This window comes from Canis lupus, chromosome 31 (assembly GCF_048164855.1).
Source record: "Canis lupus baileyi chromosome 31, mCanLup2.hap1, whole genome shotgun sequence".
NCBI classification, from domain to species: Eukaryota; Metazoa; Chordata; class Mammalia; order Carnivora; family Canidae; genus Canis; species Canis lupus.
In genome coordinates this window covers 34,372,888-34,390,902 of record NC_132868.1, presented here as the reverse complement: position 1 = coordinate 34,390,902, position 18,015 = coordinate 34,372,888, and the positions used below count along the sequence as shown (strand labels likewise).

General features: G+C 36.1%; 1 protein-coding gene, 1 long non-coding RNA gene and 1 other non-coding gene across 3 annotated transcripts in view; 2 read left to right on the top strand and 1 right to left on the bottom strand.

Annotated features, from left to right (window-relative positions):
• The window catches only part of LOC140622269 (uncharacterized), an 85,892-nt gene that overhangs the window by 19,574 nt on the left and 48,303 nt on the right, over window positions 1–18,015 (top strand). The window lies entirely within an intron of this gene.
• On the top strand, window positions 12,723–12,827 carry LOC140622505 (U6 spliceosomal RNA). The gene has a single exon (XR_012022263.1). It is a non-coding gene; the product is annotated as a U6 spliceosomal RNA (small nuclear RNA).
• Window positions 17,250–18,015, bottom strand: part of LOC140622268 (acidic leucine-rich nuclear phosphoprotein 32-related protein-like) — a 53,606-nt gene continuing 52,840 nt past the window's right edge. Inside the window, exon 7 of the mRNA XM_072807982.1 lies at window positions 17,250–17,461. Within this exon, the coding sequence (XP_072664083.1) occupies window positions 17,437–17,461 (25 nt within the window). The 3' untranslated portion in view covers window positions 17,250–17,436. The remainder of the gene's footprint in view (window positions 17,462–18,015) is intronic.

Sequence of the window (18,015 nt, the reverse complement as noted above, 5' to 3'; positions counted from 1 at the left end):
AGTCAGTGAGCCCAAGAGCATGATTCTGAGAACCAACAGCGAGGATATTAATTTAAACAAACATGGAGGTGCCTTTGGGTGGGAGAAATGCAACAGCTTATACAAGGCGGAGGGAATGCATATCTTTATCTCCTTTTTCATTTTCTTTTTTTCCCCCTACCCACCCCCCCTTTTCCTTTTAACTGATACACACTCCCCAAGCACCAAATATGGTTGACCTAGAGGCTGGGGGTTGGGGGGCACAGCCTGAAAGCTCGTGGTGGTTGGGAAATGTTGACTTTCTCCTCTTTGCATTTCATCTTCTTTCTACTTAAAGAAAATTGTGTATATCTTTTCTTTGGTTTCCTGCCTGTAGCTTTTGAAAAGCTTATTCTCTCAACTCCATTGGCATTTTGCCTGCTTGAGGTCTCCGAGAGAAATACTTCCTGAAATGCAGTTCTCTCTCACGCTTTTGTTTTTCTTGGCCAGCATCTGCTTCAGTCTTGACTATTTAGTAAACTTTGTGAAGAATTGTTCAAGGCTTTTGGGCATTAGGAATGGCACATTAATTATTTCATTTTCAAGAAACAAGTGCTTTAAAAAAGTGGAACACGAGTGATTTTAACTTCTCATTATTCTTTTGAAGCTTCTCTAGAAAATGCCCTTTTTTCCTTAGGCACAGAAACTCGTTGTTTAAAGCTACAAGGGTGAATGATTTTATTTTCACTATGGGATTGCTCCTGCAAAAACCAGATATTGATTCTTTTGTTAGATGTACAGTAAAGTCATTTTTAAAAACTTGTTCCTTCTTTTTCTTTAAAGATGAGCCTTTTAAATGCATGTTCCAGCTCTTTCTGATAAATCACTGCCTAACTTTAGTTCTCTACATCATTTCATACTTTTTTTCTGTGTGTGGCAATAACGTGATAGAAAAGGAATTTGGAGAAATGAATACATAAAAGATTGTGTCAAATCTTATGATTTTTCCCTTAAGAGTTTGAGGGAAGCCATTTTGCACAAAGCACTCCTAGGGAGAATAAAGAATTCGCAGAAGAGATTTTTAGTCAAAGAAGGCTTTTCACATAATGAAACAGTAGCATCCTGTATCTTGTATTTATTGAGGAATGATAGAAAACAGTATTTCTCTCTAACAGAGAACAACAACTTTAGATTGACTATATGATAAGGTGGTTGTGCATTTAATTATACATGTTTATTTTATTTGCCACTGGTAGGAGTACAGACGGTAATATTTATGGAACATGACTTGGCATTCTCCATCAAAATTTAAAACACACATGCTTTTAGGTGCAACAATTGCACTTTTAGAAAATTGTTCAGCAGATACATCTGCACATGTGGTAAATGACCAATGTATAAGCTGACCACTAAGTCAACCAAGTTGGAAAACGATGTACATGCTCAAATGTTGGATTAAATAAAAATTGTAGCACATCTGTAGAACGGATTACCTGTGTTAAAAAAAAAAAAAAAAACAACTGAGGAGGCACTGCAAAATGATCCCCAAGGTAGTTTGTTAAGTGAAAAATCAAGGGGCAGAACAGCACTGTGACATGCTACTATTTGTCTCCCAAAGGGAGAAATAAGTAAATATATACTTTTGTTACATATAATATACCACTGACATGTTCCCAAAATATATTTGTAAAGACACTCAATAATCCTAAATAACGTTAGCTGCAAGTAGGGAGCAAAATTAGGCTAGGGTGGGAGGCGAACGTTCACCAGTGGTGTTTTGGTGAATGTTCAACAACTCGGTAAGGGTGGAGGAGGGACGGGATTTGTAGTATTTGCAAATTTCCATGGTATAAATATGCCCAACACGTCCTCTTTTAAGATACCAATGTGGTGTCAGTGAACACGGAGTTGGGAAGAGATGTGTACAATGGCCCCTGTGAGCCGGAGACAGCAATCTCCAGCACAACCCTGCCTTTCAATATTTCCCACGTTGCAGCTTTTGCATTTTGAACTATATGAACTTATTCAAAACATAAGAAATCAAAAAAGTAGGTAAAATTTAAAAATCTAAGTGTTCTAGCCGAACCATTTGTTATCCAGTAACCAGATATTTTAAACAGCAGAACCAAGGCTTTGTAATAGCAAAAACAAGAATAATAGACCTAAGAAAAATTATGTATCTTTTCACCAGGTTTCAAATATCACTATTAGTGCTGAAATAAAAAGTAAATTGGAGCAGAACTTCAGAAAGATTGTGAGATTTCTGGTTTTACAGTATTTAGCATTATCTTTAATAAATGACTTCAGTATTCATCAGTGTTTGACATGTAAACAATCTCTGAGCAAATGGAGAGAATTTTCTTAGTAGAAAAACCAGTAAGAAGCTCTTTCCTGCAAACTTTCTATTCCATTTCTAGGCCTGAAGATTGACGCTTCCTGATACTTGGTTACAGTTTCCCCTTTCCAAAGTTATTAATTCTCAGTCCCACAAGCAGGGGAGAAATGGATTTAGAGGGCATCTCCTGCTCCCCACCGTAACCAACTCCTCTCCAACCCATATAAGTGCTCTTCACTAGCTTAAGGGTACAAGTATGATCATGACTTTTTTTAGTGAAATTATCTGAACCCCTCCTATAATAGACTTTGCAAGGCTTTATTATCCCCTTCTGTTCCCCAAATGAATCAGGAACACCAAAGGCTTACTTGATCAAGGAAGCTAGCCGTGCTTCCCAATGTCTCAAGGAGAGACAACATAGAAACTGAGTGATCCAGTTGGCCCCAGTCTGGGGATGCCATTGTTTCTGTTGTTGCCCCACTGTGCTAAAACAAGTGAAAGCTAACAGTGTGGTGGTTCCTCAAGAAGTTAAAAATAGAGCTACCTATGACCCAGCAACTGCACTACTGGGTATTTGCCTTAAAGATACAGATGTAGTGAAACATGGGGGCACCTGCACCCCAGTGTTCCTAGTAGCAATGTCCACAATAGCCAAACTGTGGAAGAAGCCACGATGTCCTTCGACGGATGAATGGATAGAGAAGAGGTGTTATATATACACAATGGGATATTTCTCAACCAGAAAGCATGAATATCTACCATTTACATCAATGTGGGTGGAGCTGGAAGGTATTACGCTGAATGAAAATACGTCAATCAGAGAAGGACAATTATCATATGGTCTCATATGTGGAGTATAAGAAATAGTGAAAGGACCATAAGGGAAGGGGGAAAACTGAGTGAGGAAAAATTAAAGAAGAAGACAAACCATGAAAGACTCCTAACTCTGGGAAACAAACAAAGGGTTGCAGAAGGGAAGGTGAGTGGGGTGGGGGGGAATGGGGTAACTAGATGATGGGCATTAAGGAAGGCATGTGATAAGATGAGCTTTGAGTGTTACATGTTGGCAAATTGAATTTAAGTTAAAAGCGAAACAAAAAAAACAAAAAACCCTAGTTCTACACGATATAATATATCCTCATTCACTCTCGCAGCAATGCTTATGTTAATGAGACCCATATCTACCCCAGAGTTGGATCATTTTGGGGCTTCCAAGATCACAGCTCTTGCATTTACATCTTGTGGTAGAGTCTGCTGGTGTCTCACATACCCTTTGCAAGGCTGTTGTACCCATCCCACATTCCACAGCTCTTAGGAGTTTTTGACTGCTAAGAGCTCACAACTGTCACTTTCTCTAAACACTGAGCTTGGAGATCAGGAGCATCTTGTCTGGGAGGTAACGCTGTGCCTTCTGACCCTGGGGTAACCCGCAGCTAATCACTGACTAATGCTACAATAAGAAGGCCAGCCCCCTTACCTCAAGATGGACTACCCCTGAAGCTAGCACAAAGCCTACAATGCAGCTGAGATTCAATAAAAATATATTGATGAATGAATAAATAAGGAGCTACTTGAATATACGCTGCAGTATACAAAAAGCAAATATTTAATGAAGACAATGTATGAATATTTTCCCTTGGTTTCTAAGTTGCAAATCATGGTAAGAAAGATCTTCCCTTTGAGAGCTTAACAAAAGATTGTGTTCATGTTTTTTTCAAGTACTTTTTAAGATTTCTTTTTTTTTTTTTTTATGATCAATGCACACTTGAGTTTTTCACTTTTGTGGCTAACTTGGATCATTATACTACCATAGCTTTATATTTAAGCCATTGTGTCCTCCAAATTTGAAGCCATAGCTTCTTTTCCAGTTTAAACACAAAGGAGACCTAATTATTTTAGGGTGCTTGCGGGTTGCAACATGATTAGAACTGAAATAGTAGGGCAGCCTGGGTGGCTCAGTGGTTTAGCACCGCCTTCAGCCCAGGGTGTGATCCTGGAGTCCCAGGATCGAGTCCCACGTCCAGCTCTCTGCATAGAGCCTGCTTCTCCCTCTGCCTCTGTGTCTATCATGAATAAATAAACAAAATCTTAAAAAAAAAACAAAACCTGAAATAGTATATTCATGAGATAATGGAAATATGTTTGGAGAAGTGCAGAAAGCAGGTCAGACAAATAAGTATTGCTATAAATAAGTACATACAATAGGCAACCCCCAAAGCGTACTAATTTTGGAAATCAAGCCATCAGCCATCTAATGTGTTTGGCAAGAAGACAGGAGGCTGAAGCCAGCTGACCATTGTAAAGAACAGATGGTTGTCCTCAGGTGACAAAATATGTAACATGAGCCATAGCAGATAATCATCAATAGGTTGAAAAGATCTTAATGACCTAAAATTTATCTCAACTTAACCCGCCTTAAGGAAAAGGACACCCGTCTCCCCAGCCTCCTCAGGCAGTTTATTGTGATGGATAAGCATGTGAAGATCAAATATTGACCTGAGCTTTATTGATAAGGTGGAAGAGGGCTGCAGGGCAGAAGGTGCCAGACTTTCTCTGCTCGTGGGGCCCTCAATGTCTCTGGTTCTTTCTTTTTTCTTTTTCCTTTTCCACAGAGTTCTTAGGACAGAAGAAATACTGGACAGTTCAGTGTATTAAGTAATCATATCCAAATGATTTCCTAAGTGTTTATGTCCTAGCAACTCAGTAGCCATTTGAAGAAATAATACACGTAACATTGAAATTTAAAAAAAAGATAATATCATTCCTGAAACTGGGCACCACTGCCTTCATTTCCTGTTCCACATAAATTTGGTGTGCGGTACTTGCTTTTTATCACAGCAACTGTGGAAAACCCAGGTTCTAAAAGATCCATCCATCAAAGGAATGTTACGGGGTCTGAAAATTAACTCAGACTTGTAATTCATGAGCCATCTGATAGACACTAAAGACCAGTGTGTTTCCCTCAAAAATATAGACTATCCACAGCTCCCCATAATTTTCAGCCTTACCTTGAGGTGGTTTGGCACAAATTTGGGGAGCTGTGCCTTAGGGCGTTTGGAGGTAAACAGACATCAGAACAGGATCAGGGAACAGAAGAACATCTAAGAGATCATCTCTTTGGATGATCAACACTGAGCAAAACTAAGATTCATTGAGTTGATGAGAGGCCTCATAATTTGTTTGCAGTTACACATCAACATGAATTTGCTGAACTCTCTTTCTAAGGAATAGAATTAGTTTTTTAAGATAAAACAACTTCTTCTCTTGAGATCCCATCAGAATTCTTGAGTAAAATAAGGTCAACCTGTTACTACTTTGGTGGGCATAATCCAGGAGCCATGTAGGTCGGACAAGGTGTGATTTGTTTTCCTCTCGGAGTACACTAAGCTGTTCTTCTGGCATTTTGTTAAAGGACACAGTGTCAGAGCTATTATCTATGAGAGGGGCCAGGAAATGACTCTGCGTCTAATCACTACCAAGCCTGGAGATATTTTATTAGATGAATGAAATATTAGTCTCCTCCATCATCTTAATTGTGTTCCAAATTAGATCCCAAAATTAAATCCTTATCTCCTGTCTTTTATTGCTTAACTTACTTTTTTTAATTTTAACTTTTTTTTTTACTGCTATGACAACATATTCATTGTGTGTTATAATTTATCAAATGTCTGCTGTAATCACTAGGTAAAACAACAAGCTACTTCTAGCTCCTAGGACAATTATGAAAAATACTCCTTTCCCTTCCCCCATGCTCTGCAGAATTTACATGATTCTAGAATGTGTCATCTGTGAAAGGAAGAAGAAAAGGAAAAGATTACTTTTAAATAAAAAGATTTATTTTTTTTCTAGTGTCTATTTCATCCTATGCACTTTAGAAACCTTGATGAATTTAGAACTTACAAAAAAGTTTTGAAGTATATAGAACAGTCTCCTTTTTACTGGGGAGGAAAATCCTCTTCAGAACTACTAAGTGCTTGAATGGAAATTCAAACACCAGTATCCATGGGGTTTTTGTTTGCTTGTTTGGTTGGTTTGTTGGTTTGGGTTGGGTTTTGTTTATTTGTTTACCTTATACTATCTTTAGGACACTTCGACAGAGCAACCTGGTAATTACAGTCTTACATCTGATCTATGTCCCTCTATCCTAGTATCACAAGCCAAGTTTGAGCCAAGTCAGGGTTAGGACCCCATGTGAACAAATCATCTATGCTGTGCCCCCTTAGATTCCAGAGTTGAGATCATGAGGGTATTAACACTTAGAACCTTCAGCAAAGAATCCAAAGAAACATGAGCTCAAGGAAGATCAAGTTTCATGTGGGCAGAGGCCTTAGAAAACATTTATTTCCATTCCAGGATATTATAGCCAAGACAGTAAGGACCAGGGTAGTTAAACCACTGTCTCAAATTAGTAAGGAGTTGGGTTTAGGACCAAGTCACCAAACACCAAATCTAGAGTTCTTTCTTTTATGTCACCAAGTCTTGTTTCTATCATGGGTCTTTTCCTTCCTTCCTTCCTTCCTTCCTTCCTTCCTTCTTCCTTCCTTCTTCCTTCTTCCTTCTTCCTTCTTCCTTCCTTCCTTCCTTCCTTCCTTCCTTCCTTCCTTCCTTCCTTCCTTCCTTCCTTCCTTCCTTCCTTCCTTCCTTCCTTCCTTCCTTTCTTCCTTTCTTTCCTTTTTCTTACACAACACAATATTACATGTTCATTATAGAAAAATTTTATAATATAGGTATATAGTAAGTAATAAAAATCGAATTATCCAAAATATTTCCACTCAAGATAATCACGTCTGTTAAGGCTTCTTTCTATGCATGTATATTCATATATATTTTTAAAATATAATTCCGTCATGGTGCCTAGTAATCATTTTTTTGGCCTAGTAACCACTTTTAACCTGATATTTTTAATTCTCTTTTTATATAAATAAGTTTATCTGTATCATAATTTTTTATGTCATGGCATAGTTTGTGATGTTTAGGCTCTTCCAATTTGTTTCTGTATTTCCATAAACCTCTCATTATATAAAAGATACAGATATCTTTCTACCTATCTGTTTGTCTACCTATCTATCACTGATTTATCAAGATATATTCCTAGAAATACAATTCCAATAACAAAGCATGTGTATTAGAGTTCTCCACAGAAATGGAACCAATAGGATGCACATGGATAGAGAAATAAATCTATGCTACAAAATTGGCCCACAAGATTATGGAGACTGAGAAGTCTCTAGATCAGTAGAGTGATTCAGCAAGCTGGAGATCCAGAAGAGCCAATGATGTAGTTCCAGTCAAAAGGCCGTAGGTTTAAAACATAAGAAGAGTCTGTGTTTCAGTTCAAATCCAAAGACAAGAAAAAGCTGATACCTGACTTTAAAGACAGTGAGACAGGAGAAATTCTGTCCTACAGAGGGAGGGTCAGCCTGTCTGTTCTATTCAAGGCTTCAGCTGATTGGATGAGCATCACCTTCACCCCCAGCCTCCCTTAGAAAGAACAATCTGCTTTGCTCAGTGTACCAATTTAACTGCTAATCTCATCCCAAAAAGCCTTCATAGACACATCCAGAAGAATGTTTAACCAAACATTGATATATCCTGTGGCCCAATTAGGTTTACACATGAAATTAATCATCACGTAGAACAATTTTAAAATTTTTGAGTCTTATTGCCAAGCTGGCCTCTGAAAATTCTGTCCCAATTCAGAAGGCACACGCCAGCAGTGGAGTCCACCCTGTCCTCCATCCTTGCCACACTAGTCGTCATTCTTTTGAAATCTGTGGCTAGTATACAGTTGGTCTTTATTATTCACGAACTCTGCATTTGTGAATTTGCTTACTCATTAAACTTTATTCATAACCTCAAAGTCAAACAGCATTTTCCTGGTCATTTGTGGACATGTGCAGAGTAGTGAAAAACTGTTCCCAGTTGAGGTCAAGCAAGGCAACACAGTGCGTCCTTGTTTCAACACTCAAGTATCTTTTTCATGGTCAATTTAGTGCCACAATTTTTGCATTTGGGGGCTTGTTTTGGTGATTTTGCTGTTCAAATGGCCCCCAAGCACTATGCTAAGATGCTATCTCCTTTTTAAATTTTTATTTATTTTTTATTTTATTTTTTGTTTTTTTTTGTGTGTGTGTGTATGGAAGGAAATGGTGATGTGCCTTCTGGAGAAACTACCTGGGTTAGATTAATTTCATTCAGGGATGAGTTACAGTGTTATTGGCTGTGAGTTCAATGCTAATGAAACAATATGGTTTATCCAGAAAAAGGAAAAGAAAGTTCACTGCTTCTATGTAAGGCTGCTTGGAAAGTGCTAAAGAACATCTGCAGCTTATGAGGAAGTTATGAAAAGAATGGAAAGGAGGCTAAATATGGAGATTCATGAGATGATGACTGATTAAAAACCAACAATAATAATAATGCATGGTTGATAGCATTGTCGAAGAAATTTATGTGCATGTTCCCAGGGTGAGGATCATAGTAAACCCTTTTAAGCTAGTGTTTTATCATACAGAAATACTGCATATAATTAAACAAATATTACATATACTTAAAGTCATAAATTTCTCAGTTGAAGAAAACTTGTGATCAAAAGCTTTCTGGAATCTAATCTTACATTTCCCCTTGGACCAATGGCTCGGTATTCACTATTCAGTGTTCACAGCTACTTTACCAACTGAGAACCATCATTTCCTCTTATCTTAATTTACATATCTTTTATTATAATTGAAATCGGACTTTTGATATTCAATAACCATACTTATCCTTTGTCAAGAGGCAGTACAATGTAGTACTTAAGAATGTGTTTACTGTCTGAAAGACATTCTGACTTCATGCTCAGCACCAAGACATCTGTGTTCTAAAATGTTTTCTTCCATTCATATGTGAATTTCCTCATATTGCTTTTACTTTCTGAACTTTTCTTTTCACTTATAGAAATGAGGGCATATAGTTTCCAATTCTAAGATTTTTGGCTTTATCATCTGTAAAATGAGGGTGTTATATCCTACATCAATTCTAAATTTATCACCATAATGTATATTTTGGGAATCAGTGACTATTATAATCTTTTACTGGAGGCAGAGTATAACTGGTGGGATGGTCTCTTGAGATGTCTACGTTCTGTGATTCCGTCTTGAAAGGCTAATGTGCCTGAAGAATTTTAAAGTAATACTATTCTTGGGAGTAGTTACATATATAATTTTGGATCTTGGGGCTGGTCTAATTTCCTGGCATTATGTTGACTCAGCTTAGTCAATGAAACCTGGATTCTTATTTCATCAAACAACAATTCCAATTCTTATTCTATATTATTATAACATGATTATCTATTTTGTTCTTTATGTCTTCATTTGTCTCCAGTTGCACATAGAGACAAATCAACCCTGGAGACAAATCAACATTTTCGCTTCTTGATATACTTGACTATGACATAATTGCTGCTAATAAGTGAAGAAATTTATGATAATTTTTGCTAAAGAAAAACACATTTTTTCCTTAGCAAAACACATACAGTCACCAAAACACATACTTACAATGCTCAAATTCCAACTACAGTAAATCTTCAGTGCATAGTATGTAGAAGAGGTAAAGGTAACACTAGAAAGCCATTTTTGTAACAGAATTTGTAGCTTTTCTCTAAGATGTGGAAGTTTTTACTTTGTCCTCTATACCTATCCATATGACCAGATGTTTCGCAGCTGCTTGTTCTCACTTACTTTCTTATAATCAGGCCTAGAATCTCTACTCACATCTCTGTATAAACTGTGCTCTGATATATCTAGCTCGCCACAGTAAATTCCCAGAAGTTTCCAATCTAGAATTATAACATCTTAGAATTTTTTCTAATTTTTTTTGGAATTACCAATGATGCTTGCATTTAAATGGTTAGATATTAATGATGGGAAGCATATGCTCTAGGAAAGGAATTGATTTATCTTTGTGTAGCAAACACTTGTCGTTTTTAGCTGTTTGGTATCTTTTATATAAATTCTCTATATCTTGATAATTTCCCATACTCTGAGTTTTGGGTCTCTAAAGGAGAATCCAGAAACTTCACTTCTCCAGATTGCTTTGGCCAGGGGCCAAAAGCACGAATTCAGATTTTGTCATTCACAGTCTGTAAAACTGATCCAAAAGTAAGCAACCTCAGTAGGTAACATCCATTCTTCTGGAATGGGTGGTAGCTGGAATGTATAGTATTTGGCTTTACGAATGTCTTTAATGGGCCAAATCTCTGCATGTTGGTGGATACACAGCCTCTCCCCTGTTTCACTAACCCATCTAATGAAACCACGAGTTCCCCAGTATCCTTACCAAATTTTTTCTCTACTTAAGATTAATTAGAATGCATTTTGTTATTTGCCTATTTAAAACATTCAAATATTAATTTAAAATGTTCAAAGATTTTGGGGTGCCTGGGTGGAAACATCTGATTCTTGGTTTTGACTCAAATCATGATCTCAGGGTTGTGAGATCAAGCTCCACAGCAGACTTCACGTTGGATCTGGAGCCTGCTCAAGATTCTCTCCCCCTCCCTCTGCCCCTCCTCCCTCAACTGTGTGTGTGTGTGTGTGTGTATGTGTGTGTGTCTACGCCTGTCTGTGTCTGTTTGCAAGGATACTCATGCTCTAAAAAAAATTCAAAGATTTTTATCAAATACCATACACAAAGGTTTTAAGAGTGAAAGAGTCATAATAAATATCACTTTTCTACCTTTCTTCCTTTCTAGTCCCTTTACCCAGACATACTCACTTTCAACAACTTTAGCTGATTTGTCTGATATTTCCCCTCTTTCACATATAAATTATACATATATATATATAAATTTTTATCATATTTAGATATTACCTGTTGATTGTATATTTCTCTTTTATGCTCACTGCTCTTCCTTTCCTCTATCTTCCCAATATTTTTGCAAAACATTTGCTTAAATCATTGATCACTATTTACTATGTAGCTGTTGTTTATTAATAAATGAGGTAGTATGGCATTATCATATTATACCTTTTTCAGTCTCTTCCTTAGAGTTCTTTGCTTTGCTCCTACCTTGTTTCATTTTATTTTGAATATACCTTTATTAACATACCTCTGTTGGATCACTCAAATACTCATTACTATCTTTTCAAATGTTCAAATAAATCTGATCATTTGTAGATTTTTTATCTGTCTGCCTGTTTCAGTCTGTACTGTTTGCTTTCTAGACTACGGCATGGTTGTCCTGGTGGGTCTCCACTCTGTGGCTGTCTTGTTTTGAGTGCTCTAGTTTAGGCACCAGTCTACTGCTTTCTAGTCTTACCACTATATTTTACCAAGCACATCCTACAGTAGATTCCTGAAAATGGACACATGGGACTCAGAGTCCCTGCACTTTTGTACACTCTGTATTTATTCCTCACGCATCAACATTTGAGTATAATCTTGAATATTTTTCCCATAGCGTTTTTCTATGGGCAGCACTTCTCTTTTTACTGAGAAATAATCTTCTATTGTGTTTTAATTCATTTGACACAAACTCATTATTAACTCATGGCCATTACTAAAGTGAGCATAACTGGCATATGCATTTTTAGGTGGGCATTTTCATAATTGAATATATTTTGCTGCCACTAAAAGAGACTAAGTACCCTGCAGTGTGAAATTTGTGAAATATGTGTCATTAAAGTAGCATGAACAATGTACACTTACCACTCTTTGGTTATCATCTTCAAGACCCAAGAATATTTGGTGAACTGTAAAGAATAACTGGACTTATGACTTGATATCTGTTGCCAGCTGGAAAAATTAGAACTCTGCATTGCATATTATCATTTCTAACACTATCTATCAGATAAATGCTGAGATTCACAGGTGTATGAAGATTCTTTGTGCTATTGTTTGTTGCCAGAAATCCCAGCTTCTCCCATTAATACAAAGACCTTTTGAAATGAAAGCCCAAAACCATAAACTTTAAGATTTTAACATTAAGATAAAAATGATATAACTTTTTATATCTTTTTATATATAACTTTTTATATCATTTTATCTTAATATTAAATGATATAAATGATATAAAGATGATATAAAAAGTGTTAAGTAAAATATACAGGTAGTTTCTATGAAAGTCAGCTTAGATCCTCTAGAAAATTCTGGGCCAACCTATAAAAACATCTCTTTGAAAAATAGCAATCCAGAAGTCTCTAAATATTTTATTTTTAGATAATACATCACATCTGTATTTCAACATTTCCTTATGCAGTATTGTGCACACAGGAGGCACTCAATAAATAATAGTATGTGGAATAAATGAATGAGAGATGTAGTAAGTGTTTAAATAAGAAAAGTCAGAATTGTTTTTTGTTTGTTGGTTTTTTTGCAGTGGAATCCATGTGATTATATAAATTCTGCCTTCATGGTAAATTAGGAAGTTTCATTATCTAAAAATTTCACTTCTGTGCTCGCTCTGGCAATACGTATACTAAATTGGACCAACACAGAGAAGATTGGCATGGCCCTGTGCAAGGATGACATGTAAAAATTTCACTTTCTCCTCCTCCATTTTCTTCTCAACATTGTACTTGGGCACTGAATTCTATGTCGTGTCGTCATCTCTGCCACTTGATTGTGAACTTTAGGAGAATTAGGTCTGTGATTAATTTACCTTTGTCTTTACCTCAGCAACTACTGTTTTACTTTGCACCCAGAGGGAGTTCAATCAGTGTCTGTAGAGATAACTTATGAAGTGACTCTTTGATTGACTATCCACCAAATTCAACAATATGATAGTACCTTTCTAATGAAGGAATAAGACATGGGAGTTACATGGAAAAACATATTAAAGTAAGCAATGGGACAATAACATACAGACAGCCTGGATAAATAGGAGGACACATCTTTAAAGAAATTCATCTAAAAATTTCACAATAATTTAATGATTTTATGATCTTCGGAAGACACCTTTAAATAATACAAGGAGAATATGGTCTTTAACCAATAAGGGGCTTGATTAGTGCCCTGATCTTATTAGGATTAAAATAATACTTTGATAATAGCAAATTAAAGAATTTAATTTCACAAAAGCCTTTTAAAAGAAACAGGCCTTTTGAGGCCTACTCATGCAAATATTTGGAAAGAGGGGCACCTGGATAGCTCAGTCTGTTAAGCATCTGCCTTCAGTTCAGGTCATGATCTCAGGGTCCTGGGATCGAGCCTGGAGTTGGGCTCCTTGCTCAGCGGAGAGTCTGCTTCTCTCTTCCTCTGCCCCGACTCCCGCTCATGTGCACATCCACGTGTGCTCTCTCCCTCTCTTTCTCAAATAAATAAATAAAACCTCTTTAAAAAAAGTTGGAAAGAGAACTTTTTCTTCATGACTAGAGAAACGATGAAAAAATGAATAAAAGAATCAGAGTAAACATAAATATGTTAATTTGAGGGAAAAGTTAGTTAGGTCTTGGAATTTAATTGGGAAACCCACTTGAGATTTTCCAGTTCTTTCATGATCTTATTGTGTTCACTCATCTAATGAGTAATAGCTGTTTATCATTTCTTACAGTAACACTGAAATGAAGCATCATAAAGTTCACCTCTAGAGTGAATGCTGACTCAAATTGCCATGTTTCCTTGCTTACCTCTTTCTCTGAATCTCCTTGGCTGCTAGGTGAAATGAAGATTCCTTGAGAGCAGGGCTTGCTTACTTTGCAGAAGTCTAAAATCATGCCACTGCACACATGGCATTTAGAAGTATTCTTTAATGTTGATTAAAGGGTTTTTTTTCTATTCATTACAGATTTTCTATTTGATTACTTACAACTTGCTATTATATAAATCAGAAGTCCGGTGCTTATGAAATTTCATTAGCTTCTGAACTATTTAAGAGACAGTGAATGTTGTCCTTGGATCAAATTAGTCAGAAGACAGAGGTGATGATGGAGAGTCCAGTCCCATTACAGTTACCATTTGTTTTCCCTTCACAAAGGGAATCTACGTCCCTGACACAAACCTCTCCCTGTGTCTATTTCTATTTAGATGAGATTCAGGCATATGCGACTGGTTCAGTTCAATCTGTCAGAAGATCTGAGTAAGAAGCTCTAGTATCACGAATCCAGGTTAATAGTATAATTTTTGTAGAAGGACAACCCTTTACCAAAGTCATGGTCACACTTATTGAGCAATAAGGTCAAGTTTAAAGCTGAATAACTCCTTTTTTAGTCTACTGGATGCTTAGAAACATTCCAAACCTGGAAACGAATATGTATTTTGTATACTCTGAAAACTTTAATATGTTTTTTTCCTCTCTGGACTTTAAAGTAAAAGGGCTAATGGGGAGGCAAATATATTTATTTATTAATAACTCATCATTAATCAAAAATCATTTATTATTAAAAGCATTTCTCTTCATGCTACTCTGGGCAAATTATAAGGCAACATCAACTTTGGAAAATTAGTTAAGTCTTTCTAATTTCTCTGCTCCAGTAAGCATGTTGTAAGGCTTCTATTTGGTAGTAAATTATTGATAGACATTGAAATAACAATTTTTTAAAATTAGTACTGGAATAATTTAAACGAGTGAAAAAAAAGTACTTTAGTCCAAATGATATCTGTTATGTTCAAATTTTCAGCCATTAAATTATGTTTCTAGGACTGTAGAGAAAATAAAAACTAATTTTCTTTTTAATCATGGCTTCTCCTGATTAAGATAATTAATGTTGGTTATAGGAAATTGGAAATGCAAAAAGTTACAAAGAATAAAAGTAAATGGCCGACTCATATCTTGTATTAAGAATTTAATTTCATATAACATTTTTGGAGGATGGTTTGGCGATACTATTTTTAAAAGCACATAATCTATAACCTAGCAATAACCTCCTAGGTGTTTAAGAAATAACTGTTTTAGTAAGGGAAGATACATCCCTAGAGACAGCCTTGAAATATTTCTCTTAATAGCAAAGAACACAATCAAAAGAAGTTCATTAATAAGAGTATAGCAAAACAAGTTATGGGTTTACATTATTTAAAACTTGATTTATTCAACAAGTATTTGTTAAGAACCTGAATGTGGTAGGAGTAACCTAACTGCTTGGATATGGCAGTAGACAAAAAACTCTTTATCCAATGAAACTTCTCTATGGAAGAAAATAGACAATAAGCATAATAAATGAGTAAATTACGTAGCATGTTGGGAGGTGAGCGGTATAATGCAGTACAATAAAAAGAATGATGTAGATATATGTGTACAGAGCTGAAAATATGTCCACAGTGTATCTGTAAGAAAAAAAAAATAAAAATAAGTTTTGTACATATATATCAGGACTTTTTATAAAAACTACATACGTGAATATATGTGTAAATATTCATAAATGTGTCTTCATAAACTTAGGATTACATCTATAAAGTCATGTTTCAAATTGTTGCTATGACATAACTCCAGTGTGAGATGTGGGAGGAGAGAAGACACATCAATGTATATACACACTGTGGTAGATTGATAGGTGCTTTCTTTTTTCTTTATATATATATATATTTTTTAGTGTTTTTCAAATTAAAATTATTTTTTTGCTACTCAGGTAAAATGATTTTAACGTTTTGAGGGGCTTCTTTTCAGTATGTATTTAAATCTCTGATAACAAGGACAGCCCCAATGGCCCAGCGGTTTAGGCCACCTTTAGCCCAGGGGGTGATTCTGGAGACCCAGGATTGAGTCCCACATCGGGCTCCCTGCAAGGAGCCTGCTTCTCCCTCTGCCTGTGTCTCTGCCTCTCTCTCTCTCTCTCTCTGTCTCTCATGAATAAATAAATAAAATCTTTTAAAAAAATTTCTGATAACGATGAAATAATCCATGGTTCTTCTAATTTCAGGAACTCAGTACCATTTAGTATTGAAGTAAAGCTACGGACCCTCTTGCAAGAAGCCTGCACACACACCCAAAGGGGATTACAGTGATTAATTATCTGAAGCATATCTGGTTTAGAGCTGCTGCTATGAAGTAAAGAGACTAATTTTCTTTTGAAAAACAGACCAAACCTTTTGACTTTATGTTATAGTAATGTCATTTAAAAGAATATTTAATAACAAAAAATATGCAGATCAAATTTGTATTTCTTTTTCTTTTAAGTTTTTTTTTTATTTGAGAGAGAGAGAGATAGCAAGAGAGAGAGAGAGAGAGAGCACAAGCAGGGGAGAGGAAGAAGTAGGTTCCCTGCTGAGCTGGCAGCCCGATGTGGGGCTCCATCCAGGGACCTGGGGATCATGACCTGAGCTGAAGGCAGACACTTAACCGACTGAGCCCCCCAGGGGCCCCTCTATTTGTTTTTCTATATTTGGAATTATACTCTCAATGATCTATTTATGCCTAACAAGCTTACTAAGTCTTAACTAAATATATTAAAATAGTTCTCAACTAATTCTGGGTGCTTTAATGTGGAAAGCTACCTGTCCCCCCCACCACACACAGCCCCATATATGAAGATGTGCCCTTCATCATTATTCAGATATCAGGATTGAGTCTGCATCTGATTTATTGTTATGCTACTCTGTTCAACTAGCAATGTATTTTGAATGTGATGTGCTAATAAATAATCAAGATACAAAATAAATGTATATAATACAACCCTGTACGTCAGCATACTTTTTAATGATAAGCTAAGGTGTTTTGCAAAAAATCATGGATAAACCTTCCTTCCAAACATTAGTAATGTTTCCAGAATGATTAAAGTAAGAATGTTGCTAGGATTCAAAATTTAAAAGGCAGTATGAAGTGATTTCAGTTAGAATAGATTTCTGTCTAAGGTAGGGAGAGTTGAATGAGAGTTTAAATAAATTTTAAACGTAATTTTCTTAGCTAGAAATGTCAGCTATCAAAAGTTGTTTATCAGCGTCAGGTATTTAATGACTGTTGATTAATGATTTTCTCAAAATTATGTCTTGATTTCAGAAACAGTCTTATAGCTTAGTGACATTTTCACTTTGCTGGGAAGGTATATACCAATTTCATTTCTCTATCATGTTCATGTTTTGAAGTTAATTGCAGATCCATGGATCTACTTGACGTTCTCTATTGCTCTGATCATTCAACGGTGCGATTTCTTTTAATTCTAGAGATCTTAAAATACTGGTACAGTTTTACATTTGATCCAGGAGTGAATGTAGCCTTTCCTCGGCGGTAAGGAGAATTAATCCATGGCAATCTTGGTGATACTACGAAACACAAACGAAAATTATGAAGTGTTAATTTCATAATGGCAGAGCTAGCTTAATGCTATCTATGTTAGCAATTTTTCTGCTTCACTGCTTCACTTATTCATCTTTAGATACCACCTGGGAACAAGTGCTGTTTCACGTCCCATATGCACAGGTGCACATTACATTACATCCGTTGATTTTAGAGTCTGGGTGTCAGCCATGCTGACTATTAGCCCATAGCTGGGATTAGGTGACACAAAACTATTCAGTCCATCTTGCAAGTGTGACTTGATTCAGGTGGTTTGGCTTGTTTGTTTCATGAACACCGTCTTGGCTCTGTACGTTGGCAGGAGTATTTCAGTTTTACAGTTAACATATAAAATTTTAAATGCCATATTCGGGGAACATTTATAAGAATGTTCCCTGCTGTCTCCATCATTTTCCACCCATCGTCAAAACTTGACAGGTAGCCTTGTGATGAATACTCTAAAGGACCAAGAAAGTTATCTTTCACTAAGATATGTTACCATTGGGATAAATCAGATCTTGACTAAAAGCCAAACCCTTAA